General features: G+C 32.5%; 1 protein-coding gene across 1 annotated transcript in view; it reads right to left on the reverse strand.

Annotated features, from left to right (window-relative positions):
• Positions 1-23,960, reverse strand: part of LOC136040076 (diacylglycerol kinase epsilon-like) — an 88,778-nt gene that overhangs the window by 7,414 nt on the left and 57,404 nt on the right. Inside the window, exons 6-10 of the mRNA XM_065724151.1 lie at positions 21,536-21,756; positions 13,941-14,083; positions 9,046-9,214; positions 5,859-6,033; positions 1,195-1,322 (exon numbers count right to left, since the gene is read on the reverse strand). Of these exons, the coding sequence (XP_065580223.1) occupies positions 1,195-1,322; positions 5,859-6,033; positions 9,046-9,214; positions 13,941-14,083; positions 21,536-21,756 (836 nt within the window). The remainder of the gene's footprint in view (positions 1-1,194; positions 1,323-5,858; positions 6,034-9,045; positions 9,215-13,940; positions 14,084-21,535; positions 21,757-23,960) is intronic.

Consider the following 23,960-nt stretch of genomic DNA (forward strand, 5'->3'; position numbering starts at 1 on the left):
ATTTATGTGTGGAGAGCCAAAATCAAACATGCATTAATTCAAAAACGTTCAGAAATTACATAAAAAAAAACTAGTTTTTTTTAACTGAAAGTAAGGAGCGACATTAAAACTTAAAACGAACAGAAATTACTCCGTATATGCAATGGGTTGTCCCCTCCGCAATCCCTCGCTCTTTACGCTAAAGTTTGACTCTTTGCCACAATTCTGCTTTTTAATACAATTAAAAGCTTTAGCGTAAAGAGCGAGGGATTGCGGAGGGGACAACCCATTGCATATACGGAGTAATTTCTGTTCGTTTTAAGTTTTAATGTCGCTCCTTACTTTCAGTTAAAAAAACTAGTTTTTTTTTATGTAATATATATATATATATATATATATATATATATATATATATATATATATATATATATATATATATATATATATATATATATATATATATATATATATATATATATATATATATATATATATATGTATATGTATATGTATATATATGTATATATATATATATATATATAAATATATATATATATATATATATATATATATATATATATATATATATATATATATATATATATATATATATATATATATATATATATATATATATATATATATATTGAAAAGAAATATGTGGATAATATAAGCCGTTGCTTTTGTGGCCCCTCGCTTGTCTCTTTATTGTAATTTGACCCTTATTCAGAATGAGTTTAGGAGATCATGCTTGAAATATCATAATTGGAGGCGGCTGCCACCTTCATTTACATTACATGTTCAAATTACAATTAAATTCATAATTACTTTCAAAAAAATTACATTAAATTTCATTAAATTGCATACATTTAAATTAAACTACCCGAATAGTGAAATTCATCAGGCAAAGTAGCAAATTTGGCGAACTGCACCAATTTTTCAAATTGAGGAAATAGCTTTCATTTAACTTACTGGATCAAAATTTAAAAAGCCTGAAAACTAGCCAAAACTGGAAACACCAACTTAGAATCTGGTAATATAGTATGTTCAAACCTGAATTCTTCTTAAAGCTTACCTTGACAGCATTCGCCTGTCCCAAATGAAGCTTACCTTGACAGTATTCACCTGTCTCAAACGAAGCTTACCTTGACAGTATTCACCTGTCCCAAACCTAGCTTAACTTGACAGAACTCGCCTGTCACAAACGATGCTTACCTTGACAGTATTCGCCTGTCCGAAACGAATAGGGGATGAAAGTCCAACTTGCATCTGCGCAATATGAAAAGAAGAAGTGATACCAAAAACTTCAATTTTACCATCATTATAGCTTGCTTCTTCAAAATCTAAAAAAAAGTTTAGCTACAGATGTTTCTTGCATTTTTTTTACATTAAATATGCAATAATAATTGCTGAATTGAATTCAAAAGCGCTTACTGAATCAATTCAATCAGCTATTTACTTAGTGTGCACCAGAGCTCAATAAGCTACTATTCCTTCTTTTCTAGATGGAAAAATTCTTGGTGTATTTATCAATCTTTTTTACAAGATGCTATGGAGCCGTACTATGTTCAACTCCAATGTTTTTTTATTTATTTCATCAATAATTTTTGGTCGATTGGTTCTAGGTACGCGTCTAGCAAACTGTATGTCAATGATTAAGATATAACGAATACCCTTGTTTGATAAAAAGGATAAGGATAAAGGATAAAAGAGAACCCAAAATATTTATTTGCCCGTCCATATCGGGCCAAACGAAAAGCAGGTGTTGTCCTAATAGATGAAGGTCGTAAGAAGGGATTTGGAAGGGGGGATTTTCTGAAAAGAAATAGATAAAAACAAATCTTGTTTTCAAATAAAATTAAGATTAGGAAAGTTTTTCAGACGGAAATGTCCGCAGAAAATTTCCCAGGGGGAATATTCAGCGAGGGAAGATGGATTTCCCAGGCATTATTTGAAAGACGACATGAAAGTAAATTTAAAAAAAGCTTTTTCAACTGAAAGTGAGGAGCAACAATAAGACTTAAAACGACCAGAAATTATTTCTATTCGACAAAAAGTCGAACTTCAGCGTAAAGAGTGAGGCATGGAGGATGGGGATCCTCCATGCCTCACTCTTTACGCTAAAGTTCGACTTTTTGTTCCAAATCTTTAAGAACAACTCCTGAAACACAAGGGTGATTAAATTAGAATAAGAACCTTTTTTGAAGTACTAAAAAACTTTAGAGTTAAAAGAAAAGACTCGAGGAGGGGGCAGCCCCTCCTCATATACAGAATGATTTCTGTTCATCTTGAGTTTAAATGCTGGTCCCTTATTTCAGTTGAATAAAACTTTCTTTTTGCTTAATCAAGCAGTTGGATCTATATATTACGTTCCATCAGATCCGGATAAACCAGATCTACACGGATCTTTAGATTCGTGTAAACCGGAAATAAGGTGAATAAATCAATTGGCTTGTCCAAGAACTTTTATGAAAAAAGGCATTACCAATTTTACCGAAAAAGTTTGCTTATTTTTTATGGTTCAGCATGGCCAAAAGGTAAAAATTTACACAGGGCTAAGAATTTCTAGAATTTTATAAATTCTATAATTTGTAAGAAAATAAAAAATCCTAGAAAATCCCTGCTTGCAGATACGAAAAGCTCAAAGATGGATCCAGGGTGCAAAAAAGTATTTTCATTTTGATGTACTTAGTACTTTAAGTGATAGAACTAAAAATTTAAAGCAGGCTCAATTCTAATCTAGGTTTGATTTGGATTTCAGCAAAAGATTTGGATTTCATTTAAATTGGATTTAGCTTGGATTCAATTAAGATTGGTTACGATTCAATTAAAGATTTCAGTTTGTTTAGATGCAACCTAAAATTTTCAGGAAATAAGCAAATGTCTAAAATTAACCGATATCCAATCAGTTTTATTTACCTTGAAACGTAATTGAAAATTAATCATTTAATTCTTATTTGACTGAAAAATAAATAAACACAATAGATACCAGTTTAAACAAATCCATAAAACCAACATCAAAGAAAAGTTGAAAAAATTCATTACAGTTACTGATTTTAAAGCAATAATAATAATTTAAAAAACGAAAAAAATAAATAAACAGGTCAACAGTTCTTCAGTATTCCCGTTAAAATTTTGGACTGGAGGAATATCAAACAAAATATATTCCAAATCATTAAGAAATCTCTCCTTCGTTCGTCAAAATATTGACAAAGAAAGTTTTCAAAGCCTGAGCTAAAAAATAAAAAGGTGGGTATTAAAAAAATAATAATTAAATATTAATTTAATTAATCTAGTTTATTAAAAATCTTTAGAACATTATTAGTTGTGCTTTCCTACAAACAGCTTTATATACGATTGCACTTTTGAGAAAGATATCTCGAAAATATGGTTTTGGATGGAAACTCCTTTACTTGCAGACGGAGACCCCCTTCTGGAGTTTTCGTAATTATAATACTTCTTATTCATTACTGCTGAATTGACTCTATGGGAGTTTTGACGACGACACTGGTTTCAATTTTGTGGGTTGAATTTGGAGAATATATTGGTTCTATGGAATTTTATACTATAACACTGGTTGCACTCGTGGTTTGAATTGGGAGAATATATTAGTCCTATGGGATTTATAATACAGTTATTAAACGTAATTAAGGATGTAAGGGCACCTTGCTCTACTCCACAGCGAACAGGGATGTCTATCCCTGAAATCTTTCCGTCAAACGGATTAACTATGACAGTTAAATGAATAAACATATCATACAAAGTAAATAATATAAGTACAAACCCCGCGCTTATACAAAATTAAATAAAAAAAACAAACAAATTCTTTTTAACTACAAGCAAGGAGCGACATTAAAACTTAAAACAAACAGAAGTTATTCCATATTTGAAAGGGGTTGTCCCCTCCTCAACGCCACGTTCTTTACGCTAAAGTTTGACTCTTTCTCACAACTTTACTTTTTAAAACAATAAAAAAAACTTTAGCGGAAAGAGCCAGGTGTTGAGAAGGGGACAACCCCTTTCATATACGGAATAATTTCTGTTCGTTTTAAGTTTTAATGTCGCCCCTTACTTAAACTTAAAAAAACTTGTTTTTTATTTAATTTCTGGACGTCTTTGAGTTAATACATGTTTTGATTTTGGCTCACCGCACATGAATATTTAAAATGAATTTTGCATATTAATAACTTTTTTTTAGCTAAATAGCTTTCTCATAGTTTTGATCGGACGATTTTGAAAAAAAAGTGGTGGGGGAGGAGGCCTAGTTGTCCTCCGGTTTTTGGTTAATTAAAAATACAGCTAGAACTTTTTATTTTTTTACGAACGTTTTTATTAGTAATAAATATAAATAACTTACGAATCAGCTAACGTAACGAACTTCTATATTTGTATGTTTTCATTACGTATATGAGGGGGTTTATCCCCTCGTCAATATCTCGCTCTTTACACTAAAGCTTGAATTTCATCACGATTCTTTAAGAATGACCCCTGAATCACAAAGTCCGTAGAATAAATAGTTGAAATTACTAAAAAAAACTTTAGCGTAAAGAGCGAGGTATTGTGGAGGAGACGAACCACCTTACACGCACAGTATTTTCTGTTCATTTTAAGTTTTAATGCTGCTTAGTTGACAAAACTTTTTTTTATTTATTTCTCATTGTTTTTTTTTTTAATCATAGTAGAAAATCCTGCGCCCCCTTCATGGAAATTCTCTTCCCTCATAATAAATTTCTCCATGGAAATATCCCCCAACGAAACCCCCTCCCCCAACCCATACCCACCCCAACTCGAAAAAGTCCCCCTAAAAACTTCTGTACACTTCCCGATAGCCATTACTATATGTAAACAATGGTCAAAATTTGTCAATTTTTTTCAAAAACTGATCTCGAAATTTTGATCCGGAGCGTGGGAGGGGGCCTAGGTGCCCTCCAATTTTTTGGTCACTTAAAAAGGGCACTAGGACTTTTAATTTCAGTTAGAATGAGCCCTCTTGCGACATTCTAGGGCCCCTGGGTCGATAAGATCACCCTTGGGAAAAAAAACAACAAAAAACAAATAAGCACGCATCCGTGATCTGTCTTCTGGCAAAAAAAAAACACGAAATTCCATATTTTTGCAGATAGGAGCTTGAAACATCTACAGTAGGGTTTTCGGATACGCTGAATTCGATGGTGTGATTTTCGTTAAGATTATATGACTTTTAGGGGGAGTTTTCCCCTATTTTCAAAAATAGGGCAAACTTTCTACGGCTCATAACTTTTGATGGGTAAGGCTAAACTTGATGAAACTTATATATTTAAAATCAGCATTAAAATTTGAATCTTTTGATGAAACTATTAGTTCGTTTTTTAGAGTTTCGGTTACTATTGAGCCGGGTAGCTCCTACTACGGTTCGTTACCACGAACTGTTTGATATATTATATTATTATACTATCAGTAGTAACTAACTGATATAACAGTTGTAATATTTATTCAGATGGCCACAAATTCAATTGAAGATTTTGGCTTCTTTATTGTACACCGGTCTAGCTTTTTTTTTTTTACAAGAATGATTCCTTATCTATTACCCACCACTATTATGCTATTGGCAGCAACTTATAATTCAGGTACGTTATTCACACAAAACTGCACTAAAAAAGTCCTCCTGAAGTGGCAGTTATGTGGTGCCGAAAGAAGAGGCCGTCACAAAAACAGCCTACACAGATAACAAACTGACCATACAAATCTCAATACCTCACTCCAACCCAAGGGGGGGGGGTGTTTGGGAGACCACAGTGATAAAAGATGACTAGCGGCTCTTCATCAAGTTCCTCTAGAGGCAGAGGAGGATATAAGGTTTAAGCAGCAGATTAATGCAACTAATTGGGCTTTTGACTTACTTCCAAGTTTCCAGGGCTTCGCCCCTCCGCCCCAGCATTCGATATTAAGTAAAACAATAGACTCTATTTCTGGCAATTGTATATGTACACCGTCAAGATGTAAAGCAACTTTTTTCTCTAGTCCATCACAGCTATGTTCTATAACGTCTTTGGTTCCATATGTCAGGTACAGTATCTAGAATTAATATAACATACAATATAATATTTACTGATTAACCATATGCATTAAAGTACGGTTAGGAGAGTAGAACATAAAAAAAAATACAACACGATGAAATGTAAAATTACTTTAAAAATCAGAACATGGAATAACTTTAAAGTTTCATAGTTGGTCCTTATTTTATCTCTTTGGGAGTAGAAAATTTATACTATAAATAGGAAAATCTGTGTTATTAAAGTATAAAAGCATATACTAAGAATGCCAGAAGATCTAACACTAGAAGATCTAGCATCTGGAATTAATATAATATACAATAATAATATATTCTGATTAACCAAATGCATCAAAGCACAGTTAGGAGAGCAGAACATAAAAAAAAGGTACAACACAGTAAAATATAAAATTATATTAAAAAACGAAACTTGGAATAACTTTAAATTTTCATAGTTGGTCCTAATTTTATCTCTTTGGGTGTAGAAAATCTACATTATAAATAGGAAAATCTGTATTATTAAAGTATAAAAGCATGTACTAAGAACACTAGAAGATCTAACACTAGAAGATCTAGCATCTGAAATTAATAAAATATACAATAACAAGTTTTATTAATTAACCAAATGCATCAAAGCACAGTTAGGACGAGCAGAACATAAAAAGAAAATACAATGCAGTGAAATATAAAATTATTTTTAAAATCAGAACATGGAATAACTTTAAATTTTCATCTTTGGTCCTTATTTTATCTCTTTGGATGTAGAAAATCTATATTATAAATGAACAATTATAATATACAGGATGTATACTGGAATTAATATAATATACAATAATAATATTTGATGATCAACCAAATGCGCCAAAACACAGTTAGAAGAGTAGAACACACACACACACAAAAAAAAAAAAAAAAAAAAAAAAAAAAAAAAAAAAAAAAATACGACACAGAGAAATATAAAATTACTTTAAAAATCAGAACATGGAATAACTTTAAATTTTATCTTTGGTCTTTATTTTATCTCTTTGGATGTAGAAAAACTATATTATAAATGAACAATTTTAATTTACTGGATATATACTGGAATTAATATAATATACAATTATAATATTTGATGATCAACCAAATGCACCAAAACACAGTTAGAAGACTAGAACATAAAAAAAAAAAAATACGACACAGAGAAATATAAAATTACTTTAAAAATCAGAACATGGAATAACTTTAAATTTTCATCTTTGGTCCTTATTTTATCTCTTTGGATGTAGAAAATCTATATTATAAATGAACAATTATAATATACTGGATATATACTGGAATTAATGTAATATACAATAATAATATTTGATGATCAACCAAATGCATCAAAACACAGTTAGAAGAGTAGAACGTAAAATAAATAAATAAATACAACACAGAGAAATATAAAATTACTTTAAAAATCAGAGCATAGAATAATTTTAAATTTTCATCTTTGGTCCTTATTTTATCTCTTTGGATGTAGAAAATCTATATTATAAATGAACAATTATAATGTACTCGATATATACTGGAATTAATATAATATACAATAATAATATTTGATGATCAACCAAATGCATCAAAACACAGTTAGAAGAGTAGAACATAAAAAATAAATAAATAAATACAACACAGAGAAATATAAAATTACTTTAAAATCAGAACATGGAATAACTTTAAATTTTCATCTTTGGTCCTTATTTTATCTCTTTGGATATAGAAAATCTATATTATAAATGAACAATTATAATATACTGGATATATACTGGAATTAGTATAATATACAATAATAATATTTGATGATCAACCAAATGCATCAAAACACAGTTAGAAGAGTAGAACATAAAAACATAAATAAATATAACACAGAGAAATATAAAATTACTTTAGAAATCAGTTGGTCCTTATTTTATCTCTTTGGGTGTAGAAAATCTATATTATAAATAGGAAAATCTATATTATTAAAGTATAAAAGCATATAATAAGAAAACTAGAAAATCTGTGCTATGTATTTTAATTGCCATATTTTGACGCATCAGAGCATGTACAGAGGAGGTACAGTTAACGTGTAAGAACGCATATAACTAAACGCATACAACGTGTAATTACTTTTACAAATTGGGATTGGCTTTATGCATTCTATATATAACTTATTTTATAGATACTATAGGATAAATTAAACCATTCCTAAGTCGTAAAAGTTAGTTAATGCGCATTAGGAATGCGCACTCATTAGGAATGAGTATCTTCAAAAAAAAAATAATTCTTTGTGTTGGCAGCAAAACAAACGTTAATTGAGAAGTAAAAAAATTAATTTCATAATCTATTGTTTGCACAAATATCAATGTCGTTTTCTATAGTCTAGATTTCTTTTCCATTACTTAAAAAATCTGAACAAAAAATTCAGCTATTTCGAGATTATAAAATATAGTGGGCGCTCTTTTTGAATTCCTAAAACCAGCTTACTAAAAATAAAGACACGAAAACGGAAGATATAAATTTTCCCTCGTCGTTTTTTGTTTAAATTTCCTCCCAAATTTTATTTTCTGAAAAACAGACTTTCCCCTTTAAATTTCTTTTTGCTAACAATTATTTTCCTTAACTTATTTTTCTTTTTCGCATATGCCAATTCACATGGAAGTTTTTAGAATAGACAATTAAGATATTGAATGAATGGTACAGTTAAAAAATGAAAAGCTAATATACCAAATTCAGACCCAAAAGTATTTTGTCAAAAAAAAAAACAAAAAAAAAAAACAAATCTAATACAGTCAAATTCACAGTCAAACCAGCAAAGACTCAATAATCTATAACTCAAACAACAATCATCACGATAACATTCACATATAAGCTTATATCGGTCTCAGGACTAAACTTCCAAGATCAAGTTTGTCCTGAAATAGGAACAAACTTCAAAAAGTTGTGGCTTTGTCTCTCAGTCCTTTGTTACAAAAGAATTGGTCTTTTTCAATTTTATTTACAAAAATTGGTTGCATGTATATCAAAATCCTTACCTTGTTCAGTATCCTACTCTTGAAGGGGTACATAGAAGACTGACGAGCTCTATGAAAATTTAATGTAATCAAAGCATCAACTCCAATACTGAAATAATTTGTAAACTCCACTTTTTTCGTTGGTGGCCGAATTCCCAAATGACGAATAGGTGAAACAACAATCTGCCACCTGAAATAAATTCAATATTTTTGATTCAATATAGAAAAAACAATCATTACTACAACTACAGCTCTTGAGCGTTTTCCAAGGTGCTTTTTGTAAGTAGGCCTACTTTAACAGATCAGTCAAAATCGATCAAGTTTATTCTTTGGCTCTAACCCCCCCCCCCAAAAAAAAAAAAAATCAAAACTGCAATTTCATCGGTTCAATCAACAATCTAACGAGATTACTCTTTAGTTTTTAAAAAAATAATAGAAACGGCATTTTGTTTGTTGGAGGCTAAATTTTTTTTTTACATACAAAAATTATTAACAAACTATAACATTTATAGAATTATGGTATAACGCCATAGCTTGACTTTGGCATCATGGCTAAAACTATGGCATTTCGGGGTTTTTCAAAGTGTATCTGCAAGAACTTTTTGACGACAATCAACAATCCACCGAGGCTACTTTTTGGGTCTACCTCAATACAAAAAAAAAAAAAAAAAAAAAAAAAAAAAAAAAAAAATGTGAACTTCGAATTGTTTTATTATAAATTTCTTAGAATATAAAAAAGAACCATTCCCACAATTAAGGCGAGTGTTTCAGAGACTTCGTAAAAGTCTTTTTATATGTCTTTTCAAAACCAATCAGATTACTCATAGAATCAACTATAATACTTAAAAAATGAATAATATAATTGTTTATATTAATGGCCAAGTTACCCAATGCTGAAGAAGTGAAAAAGACAATCTGCCACCAAAAATTAAATTATTATTTTTATTAAAATATAAAATGGAACGAATTCCACTAAAACCATAATGGAAACACAAAATACATAAGAAACAATAAAAAAACTAGTGTTTCTTTTATCACAAAAATCTACAGCTATTGTAGAACTTTCATAACCAATCCACGTGACAAAAAAGTGTTGATGCTAAAACTAATTTTAATTTTGAACTAAAAAATTTTTTGCACTAGTTATACAGCACAAACTGAAAATCTCTTTTATCAAAATTATATAGCTAGAATATTCCAGTGCAATGTTTTTCTATCCTTTAGGGCAGGGATTTTACTTGCACGTACAAAAAACACTTTAAAATACTTTCTTTTCTTTACTTCTTCGAATCTCTGGAAAATAAACAACAGTATTTAAGTCATAAACTTTAGAACCTTAGTTTCGGTTTCCTATCAAACTATAAAAATTAAAGGATAGAAACTTTGACTTTCAGAAATAGCGAGACTCTAAGAATATTCCAACATCTGAAAGAACTCCAACGTCTGATTAAATCGCTAATCTTGACATTCCCATTGGAGATACAATTTCTTACACTCCTAATCTCATAACAAAACACATCAAACTCCGCATATCAGCTCCATATGCTTCCATAGTCTTTGATAGGCTTCGTTTTAGTCACCATTATCTGTCAACTCTAGACAACACCACTGCTATTTCCCACATCCTCTATATTGTACCCTTCTGGGTGATTCTTTTCTAATGGTGATTTTTTTCTCCAGAGTCATCTTTCTGGGTGATTCTGGGTGCACGCTGATAAAATGAAAATCTGCTCCACTTTATTCTGTGTCCTAAAATACTTGCTAAGATATCCGATTTGTACATGCAGTTCCTCATTAATAGACTTCATATAGCAGATCCTACGATAACTGTTGCTAAACTTATAGAAAAACATAACTAAAGATTTCAAACCACGGTTGGAAATAACTCCTTCTACACTATTTACATTTATACGCTGTTATAGCTCTTTTTATTCATTTTCGATTCATTTTAGCTTTACGTCGGCAAAAAAGGCCCCAAATTAATGGATCATAATAAGAGTTTAAAACTGATTTACTTTTCTTTTCTTTCTCCATTCTCCTTCCATCACTTTCGCACCTTTGTATAAAAAAAACCTTAGTTCCCTGTTTCCGTCTCTCTTTTTTTAGTTTTTTCGTCCCCTGTTTACTAATTTCTGTTCTTTCTCGACGATCGGTTTTAATCGCTTTGTCATTTTTGGAATTTATCTTTATTAAAATAAAGTAGAAGGCGCAGTTAATACGTTAACATAATTAATTAATTAATAAAAGAAACAAATTAAAGAAGAATTTAACAATAATAATCAAAATAATTAAATTAATATGATTTGTAATAATTGTAATAGTATATTAAAAATTTATTAATTAACTGAAAACAATTGTGCTAATAAATGAAAATTTTGTGAAAATTTGTGGGGGAAAAGAGGGGGACTAGTCAAGATTTTACCCCAGGCGCAAGAGAGACCAGAATCGCTACTGCCTAGCTACACCACTGGGTCTGACCGCTAATGACTGGTCGACCAATTTCAATTAGCAAATTACGCTTCCCCCCTTTTTACTTCAACGTAAATAAATAGGAAGAGCGCAAAATCACAATACCTGATTGACGAGTTACGAAGAGATCAGTGACGAGAGGCGTGTATAAATTCTACGTTGTAGAAGTCAAAGTAGATCATGCTGAGTTTTTTTTTACTAGGGGGAGAGGATTGTCTGTTCATTTCAGTGGAATCGATTTATTTTTAAAATTAGTAAGCACCATAAAAGACGGTCGTTTTGTGTAATTGCCAAAATTAAGCTATTGGAACGACTACAGTGCCAATATGAACAGTAACACGAATTGACAGGTGGTAAAATTCCAAATATTAAATTTAAGATCGACCTATCAGAGTGAAGATTTAGAGCACAATTTTTTGAATATAGAAAAGATGGTATCATTGAACAGCAGATTCTTATTTTTATGATGAATCCAGAAAAATATTCTAAGATCGGAAAAATGTATAAGCAGTATTGGCAAATACTGTAAATGTATAATATGGTAAATGTATAATGCTTGAAAAAAATTTGCATTGATGTCGGCTTTTCAAATTTTTTTTCTCTAGCTTCTGTAACACGAAACATGACGTTGAAACAATAGAAAAATACAAATCATCCGTATATTTTGGCTTGTTTAACATACGTGGCTATGGTGCGGCTCAGACATGAGATGACGTCACTGGAGTAACGTCATAACCCGAGATAAGATCTTTTTTTTCGTGATTACTCTATAAGAGTGATATAAAAATATCTACTAGTTAAAAAGGTCATAGCATAGACTGCTTTTTGATGATCGGAAAAAATAGTTTTTCGCTCCCCGAAGATTCTAAGGCCCTTACCTGCCCCTGCCTCTTCCAATAAAAGAACAAAAATTTCTCCTTAGAGCTTCAACAGCCATCTATGAGCCGTGAGACACAAGAGGGTGTACGAAAACCTCCATCTTTTAATGAAATCTATTAATTGAATACATTTCTATAACAAAAGAAACACTGGCTTGTTCGGCAACACAATTCACAATCTCTTGTGAACATAAAAAAAAACAATTTACTGAGCTGGTCTCCTCAGAACTCTGTCTCCTCTGTAGCATTTTTAGTATCCAATCATGGTCTTCAGATCTCCCCGATATATATACATATATCTTTGTTAGAAATTGCATTTAATTTTATTATCATATTTTGTTGCTTACAAAAGGCACTAGATGTTGCAATTTCCTTGCGAATGTGACCTTAGACATCTCTCTATGGTGTTTCAGGGTCCCACTAGTGAGAATAAAAATAAAGGAGATATAACTGCTTCCCATATGAAATTGATATCCCTGTAGCTCAAGATGGATTGTAATTCTTTTCTTGGTATTTTCAGCTAAGATGATTTTGATTGCTCAAGCTTTCATTTTGATTCGATATGGACTTTGAAGGGGTTTCAGGCTTTTTGTCGAAATTATCATAAATCAGTTTTCACAATAAAAGTTTCCCAGCAATATTAGTCTAAATAACAGTAAACATTCCTCAATCAACTTCAAATGTGGCTTCTTCTCCTTTGACAATTGTATATTTTTTCTTACACATTTTTAAATTTCCACCTACTATGAGCTATAGTTTGGCCTTTATAAACTTTCATCTAACGTTGCAAGTATAATATGTTTAATGAATTTCATTTTATATATGCACACACACACATATATATATATATATATATATATATATATATATATATATATATATATATATATATATATATATATATATATATATATATATATATATATATATATATATATATATATATATATATATATATATATATATATGAAGTATTACCTTTATTTATATTCGTTGATGGAGTGTAACGTGCCGGTTTTAGGGTTATTAGGTTCTTCTACTTCGCGTAATACTATTGTAAGCAGAACCTCTTCCAAATTTGAAAGTGGACTTTGTCACAAACATAACGACTTTGTTATGAAACATGAGGGCTCCAGAAGGCTTGACTTTCCAAGAAGAAGATGAAGCTTTTAGGAGAATACGCAAGGCCCAGCTAAATCTATTTTGGACCGCAATTATTACAGCTTATACATTTTCATTCCATGGGTCAATAAGACATAAATTAATTTTGAAAATGCGAACTATCACCCTTCATTTAAACTGATGACCTTAAGTAGTCTGGGGCGTTAATATTACCGAATCGTTGTTAAGAGAAAAAACAAATATTAGTTGTATTTCCCCAGTTTTGGTCATTGTTTTTTGTCATTAGTTTTCTTAGTAAAGCTTAGATTTCTTAGCAGCTTGTCTTAATCTATCTTATCAGCTTTCTATTCTGTTCAGTCCACTTTTTTGATCCACTATTATCAGCTTTTCTTATCAATAGTTTTTCTGTTATCAGCTATTTTATAAACCATTTCTCAGCTAAATTACCTATCAATTAGATCTTCTTGAGCGTTGGCAACCCTGAGCATTACTCCTTTAAGGTCTTCTTCTTCAGGCACACTTCCCCAGTTTAAGACCCGACTTAGATCATTACCTGTGCCAAGTGGAAGAACAGCAACAGCTGGGGGATTCTGAAATTAAATTGACCATAAATTTTGGCTTAAACCACAATACATTCCAGAGTAGATAGATAGATGGATAGATTTATTCACACGAAAACCTAATTAGGCCATGCTGACATACACAAAACAAGCGAAACAATATAGCGAGAAAACATAGACTGAAAAGACACTAAAACTAATTATTTAAGAAAATCATCACGATATCTCATGTCTACCCGGACGAAACTAAGGACGATAGAGAGTGCACCGAAAAAAAACCCAATCGGGCCCTACACCTATTCAATCTGTGAAGTTTTCTGTGCAAAAATATACAAACGAAATGTTACTGAATCAAAAATAAAACAAATCCCATTTTGAAGAAGAACAGACGATAAAAGACATATACAGAGATATTTTAAAAACACTGTATTGTTCCTTAATTCATCCTTATCGGCTATATTGTTGTACTGTTTGGGGTAGTATATTTCCATTTCATCTCCATTATATTCAAGTTTTGCAGAATAAAGCGCTTCGAGTGTAATGCGGTGTTGGTTTTAAAGACTCGGTACAATGCAAAATCTTGCCTTTAGCAGGACTTATTACTTTTTATCGAAGCCTGTTTATATATAAATATTTTCAAAATTGTTTACCAATATGTTTTAAAAGTATATTTGAATTAGGAAGTGATATTCATACACTTTTTACGAGACAGTCCAATATAATTCGTCGTCCGCTTGCTATTACCCATAGATCTCAATTTTCTATTCGGCATATAGGACCCATACATGGAATTGTTTACCTACGATTTTAAGAAACATGGATAATTTTCAAGAATTCCGGCGAGAATTAAAGCTATTTTGCCTTAAAATTAACGGTTTTGATAGTTGAGTGGAGCCAAGATGTTGGTTTTGTTTTAGGCAAGACTGGTCAAGTGGTTTTAGTTTCTTTTTGTTTTGTCTTTTTGTCTTTTTTGAAGTGGAATCCCGTATCGATCGAAATGCAGGGTAATTGAATATTTTTTTCTTTTTCTTTTCTTTTCTTTTTTTTATTTTCCTCTTCTTTTCCGTATTGTTTTATTTGTACGAGTATTGGGGTTGTAAGCCTAAACAAGCTTTGCTTCGGGCCATTTCCTTGTTTTGTTTTGCTTATGTATATAAAAAACCCATCTTTCTCTCTCTCTCACAAGAATATATATATACAGAACATAAAATCGTATCAGCGCCTGATTCGTTTCCCAGCTGAATACCGATGAGCGCAGTCTATGTCGCTAGACAATGCGGTCATGATGGGTTACTCTTTTGGTCAGCCCACAGAGAATAGAAAATTTAAGCTAAACGAAAGTAAAACAGTTCAAAATAGGGATGATACCTTTTTATTGACAGTGAAATATAAAATTATTTAACTGGATATTTCGAACACATATACAGTGTTCATCATCAGCAGTAAAACTAAAAGACATGAATAAAAATAAACAGAATTTATACCTAATAAAATAATTACATATAGTTTATTGCTCTTATTTTTTTCAATGCAACAGCCGAGGCAAATCTCCTTGACCTTTTTGGTTCCGGTTCATTAGATTTAACTGACGTATTACGTGGACAGAGGTCATAGCTCTTAGGTGAAGTGATATTTACTTTATTTGACGGAAAATAGTCTGGATTTTAAGATTTACAGAAAACCTACTAACAATAACAGATTTTTGTCATTTTTCTCCGGTCATGCCCGCCAGGTAAAAATTGGTTTAATCATATCTTTAACTGACCGCATTTTTAGAATTTGTTCTCCAAAATTCATTGAGGAGGAATTATTATTGCTAAAAGACATTTTAATAAGTAACCATTATCCGGGTTGGTTAGTTGACCAGACTTTTTCGAAAAGAAGGAAAAAATTTCTAGAATGTTCTGACGATATTCTGGAAACAACAGAAAAGAAAGATATCTTTTGTTCTCTACCACATGTTCCAGGTTTGAGTGAAAAACTTAAAAGAATTTTATAAAATAATGGTTTAAAGGTAGCTTTAAGAGGTAGTAATACTTTGGCAAGTTTTTTAAATTCTGGAAAGGATCGGACTTCCGTAGAGCAACAAAGTGGAGTTTATAAAATTCCATGTACTTGTGGAAGCTCTTATGTGGGACGTACTAACCAGAATTTAAGAACGAGATTGCTACAACATCATAATTCCATTTCATCGTCTTTAGAGCAAAATACCAAACCTGAAGATTTCACGTCGGCCCTCGCGGAGCATATCTTTAATTTTCCAAATCATTTTAATTTGTTTGAAAATGTTTCTTTGATTTCTAGGGACCAAGGTTTAAAGCAAACTTTCAGGGAAACAATCGAAATTAAAAAAAATTCTATTCAAGAATAATTCCATAAACAGAGATACAGGTGAATTTGGATTGAACTCAATTTATGATAATTTACTGAGGTCAAATAAAGTAAATACCACTTCACCTAAGAGCTATGACCTCTGTCCACGTAATACGTCAGTTAAATCTAATGAACCGGAACCGAAAAGGTCAAGGAGATTTGCCTCGGCTGTTGCATTGAAAAAAATAAGAGCAATAAACTATATGTAATTAGTTTATTAGGTATAAATTCTGTTTATTTTTATTCATGTCTTTTAGTTTTACTGCTGATGATGAACACTGTATATGTGTTCGAAATATCCAGTTAAATAATTTTATATTTCACTGTCAATAAAAAGGTATCATCCCTATTTTGAACTGTTTTACTTTCGTCATGGAAAGGCAGTGTGGTCTTCGAAGTTATTTAAGCTAAACCTTTGGTGATTCAACATGTGATTATAGGAACTAAAAACTACTAGGGCCACATAGAGTATTGAGTGCAGTGACTTCATTTAAAAATTAATCCACCATGGAATAGGATTAAAACTTAATTTTCTTTGTAAGTAAACAACTAATCGGCATTTTTATTCTCAAGAATAATTTTGTTTAAAATCCAGTTTTCATACAGCAAGCCTAGGTTAGCTTGGAAAATCTTTACATGTTAAGTAGGTTGGTTCATTTTAATCTGGTAGGCAAAACGGGGACAGAACTGCTTTCTTTACCCTCCCCCGTATTTTAAAGTATCTGAAAAGAGATGTATACAGCAGTTTTGGGTCAAACAAAGTCACCAAACAACAGATAGCGTCGATGCCTTTTCGTTCCGACACTAAAGCCAGTTCACACTAATGCGAGTTTCTTATACTCTTTCAATTAGCCCTTGATCTTAAAGTATAGACAAATGACCTATTGGGTAGAGAAAGGGCATTTGGACTGGATTGCTTGTTCAGTATGAAGAAAATAAGGGAGTCAAAACAAGGACATCAGTTTTCAAATTTGTTATGACCAATAGCAACGTGCTTTAGATTGTTTAGACGATGGCCTACGCTTGCATTGAAATTTCTAGAAAGTGTGACCTTCCCTGTCCCCGAGCATTTTTCATTGTATATTCCCGAAGGTCATACAACTCATGCTTCCACGTATCCAACCAAGCACGAATCGACACAAACTCTGCGGGATCTCCCTTCAGTGTCAGTGTTGCTATCCTATTCTAAAGGATAAAAGTTTCATCAAGATTAGTCTTACCCATCAAAAGTTACGAGCCTGAGAAAATTTGCCTCATTTTAGAAAATAGGGGGAAACACCTCTTAAAAGTCATACGATCTTAACTAAAATCACACCATCAGATTCAGCGTATCAGAGAACATTATTGTAGAAGTTTCAAGCCCCTATCTACAGAAATGTGGAATTTCGCATTTTTTGCCAGAAGACAAATCATGGATGCGTGTTTATTTGTTTTTTTGTTTGTTTTTTTTTCCCAAGGGTGATCGTATCGGCTCAGTGGTCCTAGAATGTCGCGAAAGATCTCATTCTAATGGAAATTAAAAGTTCTAGTGCCCTTTTTAAGTGACCGAAAAATTGGAGGGCACCTAGGCCCCCTCCCACGCTCAGTTTTCCCCCAAAGTCACTGGATCAAAATTCTGAGATAGCCGTTTTATTCACCATAGTCGAAAAACCCAATTACTATGTCTTTGGGGACGACTTACTCCCCTGCAGTCCCCGTGGCAGGGGCTGCAAGTTACAAACTTTGACCTGCATTTACATATAGTAATGGTTACTGGAAAGTGTACTGACGTTTTGCAGGGGGATGTTTTTGGTTTGGGGGGGGGGGTATTTGAGGGAGAGGGTTACCGGGGAGGATCTTTCCATGGAGGAACTTCTCATGGGGGAAGAGAATTTCAATGGAGGGGGCGCAGGATTTTCTAGCATTATTTAAAAAAAATGAAAAAATAAACATGAAAAGTTTTTTCTACTGAAAGTGAGAAGCAGCATTAAAACTTAAAACGAACAGAAATTATTACGCATATGGGGGGTTTACCTCCTCGTAATACCTCGCTCTTTACGCTAAAGTATTTTTTAGCAATTTCAACTATTTATTCTACGGCCTTTGTGATTCAGGGGTCATTCTTAAGGAATTGGGACAAAATTTAAGCTTTAATGTAAAGAGCGAGGTATCGACGAGGGGTGAGTCCCCTCGTATACGCAATAAAAACATACGAATATAGAAGTTCGCTACGTAATTTAATTCATAAGTTACGTATATTTATTACTTATGAAAACGTTCGTAAAAAATTATAAGTTATAGTTGTCTTTTTAAGTAAACAAAAAATTGGAGGGCAACTAGGCCTCCTCCCTCGCTCCTTTTTTCTCAAAATCTTCCGATTAAAACTATGAAAAGCCATTTAGCTCCAAAAAATGAATATGCAAATTTCGTTTTAATTATTTACGTACGGAGAGCCAAGATCAAACCATGCATAAATTCAAAAACGTCCAGAAATTAAACAAAAAAGAACAAGTTTTTTTAACTGAAATTAAGGAGCGACATTAAAACTTAAAACGAACAGTATTTCAAAGGGGCTTTTCCTCCTCAACGCCCCGCTCTTTACGCTAAAGTTTTTTACTGTTTTAAAATGTAGAGTTAAGAAAAAGAGTCAAACTTTAGCGTAAAGAGCGGGGCGTTGAGGAGGAAAAGCACCTTTGAAATACGGAGTAATTTCTGTTAGTTTTAAGTTTTAATGTCGCTCCTTACTTTCATTTAAAAAAAACTTTTTTTTTATTTAATTTGCTCTAAAAGCTCATAGGCCGTGGAACAAAAAAATATAAAACAAAGAACAATTACTCAAGAAATTGCACAAACCCTAATGTAATCCTGCAACAACCTAGCTCTATTATTCATCGCAGGACAAGGAAATCTTGCCAAAAAAAACACTCATCCACACATACTCTTACCAACCACTCAAAATCAAAATCTCCCCTACTAAACACATCCAATCTCCAGACATTCAGCTCCTCATATTCACATATAAAGTGATATACACTCATTTAAACCTCTACATATTATAAAAATAGGGACCAGCCTTTAACCTTCCCCACCCGATAAACTTCCTGCTTTGGCCCAGGGGCAAACTATCACCCCTCATTTCAATTAATAGCTATATTTCTTTTTTATTCAAACCCACCAGAAATTTTCACCCCCCAAAAAAGCTTCACCCAAAATCTTTTTCAACTGAAATTAAAACCCAGTAAATCGGAAAGTCAGCGCTGCGCTTGCTATGCCTGTATTTCCTAATACTGTAAAATCTTTTCAACTGATCCATTCACTTGGTCCCTCATATCCTCGATATCCCATATCCCCCCACATATGACTTAATCCACACTGCTCTAACACACTCTTAACTTGGTAAGGCCACTCCCTAGCTGAACCGCTCTTTAGGATCTCTAAATAAGCCGCCTTCATCACACGTACCCTAGGCATCACTAAAAAAAAAATTCCCGAAGCCTAACCTAGGACTTCTCAAAGAAAACGAAACCTAATCCCCTCTAACTACCAAACTACTTGTATGCTTACTTATCCCTATCCACCTCTTATAATATCGTAATTGCACTGTTTCTAGCCTCCTATTGACATACTTCCAAAGCTCAGACCCATAGTGCATAATACCTAAAATTTAAGCCCTGAAAACCTCTTTAACTACTCGGATTTTTTTGAAGTCCCTAAGCTGGATTCCTAATACCATATTACAACATACCTTACCTTTTTCAATTCTACTCTCTAGATGGCTATTAAATAAATTTCCTTTTGCCTTAAACTTATCTCCTAAATATGACCATTCCTCCACTATCACACCTAAAACTAAGTTTTTACATCCTCCTCAAGTTTACCACATTTGCAGAATGATAACCCAACGGTTTTACTCACATTAAGTTCTAACTTTTTCCTATCCAAATAATCTCCAAAAATATCAAGTAATTTCTGAAGGTTCCTTTGTGAATCTTCAATCAAAACAACATCATCCACAAACGACGTCATGCAAATGCATAATATAGCTAAACACACCATCCGCGCCTCCTTATTCTCCACAAACCATACTACAGAATTTTTAAACAGGACGAATATTGAAATAGACAATGTGCAACCCTGTTTAGCACCTTTATATTATCTGACTACCCTAGAGACCTTGCCAACCACCTCTCACATCTACTCTAGTAAACCTATATATTTCAACTAAAATAGCACAAACGGGATCGAAAAACCTTTCTCTGGCAAACTTTCCATTAGTTGAAATCTACAAACATTCTCAAAAGCTTCTCTAATATCTATAAATATCATGTATAATCCACCTTTTCTAACACTAGTATATTTATTAACTAAACCTTGCAGACTAAATATATGATCTGCCGTCCCATAACCTTCTCTAAAACCTGCCTGAACCATATCCGAAATATCTTCTTTTTTTCCATACACTTCCTTAGTCTAAAGTCTAACACCTTACAAAATAACTTCGGCAAACTATCCTTAAATGAATTCCTCGATAATTATTATGATGAGACCTATCCCCCCATCTTAAATAATGGTATGACAATTGACTTCCGCTCTTCAGGCCTCTTACATGAACCTACCAAAGCTGAAAATAAACTAATCAAAATTGTAGCACAATAAGTTTTGTGCTTTCCAGTGATTCAAGATATTGATAATTCAAAAATCATCATTCAAACCAGGTACATACGCTGGATTTTTTGCGGAGGGGTGGGGAGTAATTAAAAAAAGTATTTCAATAAAAAAATTTTTGGATGATTTCAATAAGAAGTGCCGGAAAATTTAAAAAAAGATTACAACAGAGCGGGTCCCGAGGAATCCACCCCTATACACACCCCTGAGTTTGATATTATCTATTCAACTTTGAGAGACCTTGAAATCAATTTAGCCTTTCATTCTTCATAGTAACAAATTATATAAACGATACCTGCACTATTTCAATCTGAACCCAGGTCTACCTCCCCTTCAAAACTATCCATAATCATAGCGTTATAAATAAACAGGTATATTTAATTTTCTTCGAAGATGTGATCTTTACAGATTTCATGTTATTTAGCCTATAAAGACTAAGTAAAATATAAGTGTATAAAAAATAACCTGTAATTTCAATCTATCAATTTCACCAAGCATCCACGAAACACTCCCATCACCACCAGCAACTAATATTCTTGGCACAACAGGATACAAAAGATGACACCATGAATTAATGACTTGTCTTGGGGAGGACTGCTTCATGTCGATACACTGAAGCGGGTTAAGGAGTCGACGTGCTTTTGCCAAAACGGAGACAGCTTCGGCACTGCCCGATTCTGAATTCGCTGTAAAGAAATAACTAAAACAATTCTATGAAAAATAAACAAAACAGTTTTCGTAAGGGTCATAAGTAGAAACAAAGAAGCTGGCTTCTGACAACATCAAACACAGCAGGGTACGGTAATTGCCCTTCCAAGGTTTCTCTGCCCCCTCGGTTCTGAAAAATACCTTGTTTGGAATTTTAATTGAAAGATGCCTCTTTTTCGGTATTTGCGTTGGAAAAATTGGCAAGCTGACAAAAATGATCAAAATGGCTCCAATTGATCTTAAAAAATCAATTCCCCCTCTAGTTTCCATCAAATGACGCCACTGAAAGCAAAAAATATTTAAAGTAAAGATAAAAACTTAATAATTCTGATACCCTATGAAAACTAATAAATATAGTAGAACATAATAGTACAGTCTTCATTTACATTGTATGGGGCAGTCATGGATAATTCCATGACTGTGTATTTTCAAGTCCCGTGGGTCTATTAATGAATAAAAACAAAAATCTCGCACAATCAAACTACTCAGTCTATTCCTGGACGCCGAGAACGACGATAATTACTTTTTAAACAAAATACGAAGAGCTGTCACTACTCTTAATCTCTGACACAACCTTACCTCTCAATTTAAAAAAAAAACTAACCAAATACAATTCCACTCCTTGCCTCAGGGTAAACCAACCCATCAAAAAATATATACCAATCAATGGCGGATTCAGGTGGGGGCACCCCCCCCCCCAACTTAATAACGGATTTTGGGTTGGGACCGACTGCTCTGGTTGGAACAACAGTTATTTTTTTGTAATCGGTCTTTAATAGTTAAGTTATTAATAAGTTTTGGATTGTTAAGACTGTTTCTTTTTGCAAATAAGTTTGAAAAAAAGTTTCGATTACTTTGTGGCCTCTGTTAGATTTTACTGATGATGCATACCAGCTAAAAATATTGTATTAAATTTATATTTATCGAGGGAATCTGTCCGTATTAACACAAAAGTCACCTGGGAGGCAAAAGTATTCATTTCGTAATAACAAGGAGGAGAAGCTTAAAATCCTAACTTCTTTAGGCTATCGAAGTGATATTTCAGGATTGTGCTGTCACAACGGGGCTCAAAAACTTTATATTTAAAATTCTTTCTGCTGCCGAAAATTTGCTTTCGAGTCTTGTTATGGCTTAGAGGCGAAGAAATTAATATCATTACTCTTTGGGGCTGTCATATTTTTGGGTTCGCTTTTTTTGCGAAGTGGGGTGGTTTTCGCAAGATTGTTGCTTTTTTTAGGGGATTTGTATAATGGAAACTAAATGTGTGAGAAGTGAAAAGATATGATAGAAGTGAATTTAAGTTTTGAATTTCGGTGAGCGAATGGTGGCCTGTTTACTGCCTATTTTCAGCTAATTAAAGCTCTGCAACATTTCTGCATCTGCAACAATTCTACATTCGACATATAGCCTCCTCTTTTCTTCCTAAAACATAAAAAAAAGGTAAAATCTTTGGAAATACCTGAACTTTAATAAAGGTTCACACAAATATACACTTAAAATTAAATATATGAGTCGAAATACTCCTTCAAAGGTCAGAGTAATCATTTAAGGAATTTTCAAAAAATTGTTTATAAAAGAAGTCAAATGATTATGTGTCTATTTTGTTTATCTAGCCGGTACAGACGGGTCTCTGAATTCCCAGTTTGAATCAGTGGGTTGGCATCGATTTTTTTTTCAAACATTTACTTATGAAAATGTTGAAAAAAGTGGATATTCACACCACTTGAGTTAACCACGGAAACTTCTCATGGAATTTCTCACCTTCTCTACCAACCAGTCACAAAATGTAGTTATTTTTTCTAAGCAAAATACATCGGACTTTAAAATGTGAAAAATGCGCTATGTGGTTATGAAAAGTGAAATTTTGATTAGTAATTTTTGAGATTTCGCCAAAGTTAGCACTTTATATTAAAACACTATTTTTAATAAGAAATATTAATTAATTAATGCTTTATTGCCTATGCTTAAAACCCTAGTTGTAAATGTACATCCCTAAACGAACTAGTATTTAATGTTTAATATATCTTTTACGATTATGCAAGTTGTATCTTAAACCAAATTTCTTACTTTTCATTACTATCATAATTACTAAGCGATGCCATAAAGTTAGGGGACATACTAAATGGTTTGACCTGTACAAATAGTCACAAAGAATGCATGACCCCAACAGATGGTTCAAGAC

The sequence above is a fragment of the Artemia franciscana genome, chromosome 20, assembly GCF_032884065.1.
Source record: "Artemia franciscana chromosome 20, ASM3288406v1, whole genome shotgun sequence".
NCBI classification, from domain to species: Eukaryota; Metazoa; Arthropoda; class Branchiopoda; order Anostraca; family Artemiidae; genus Artemia; species Artemia franciscana.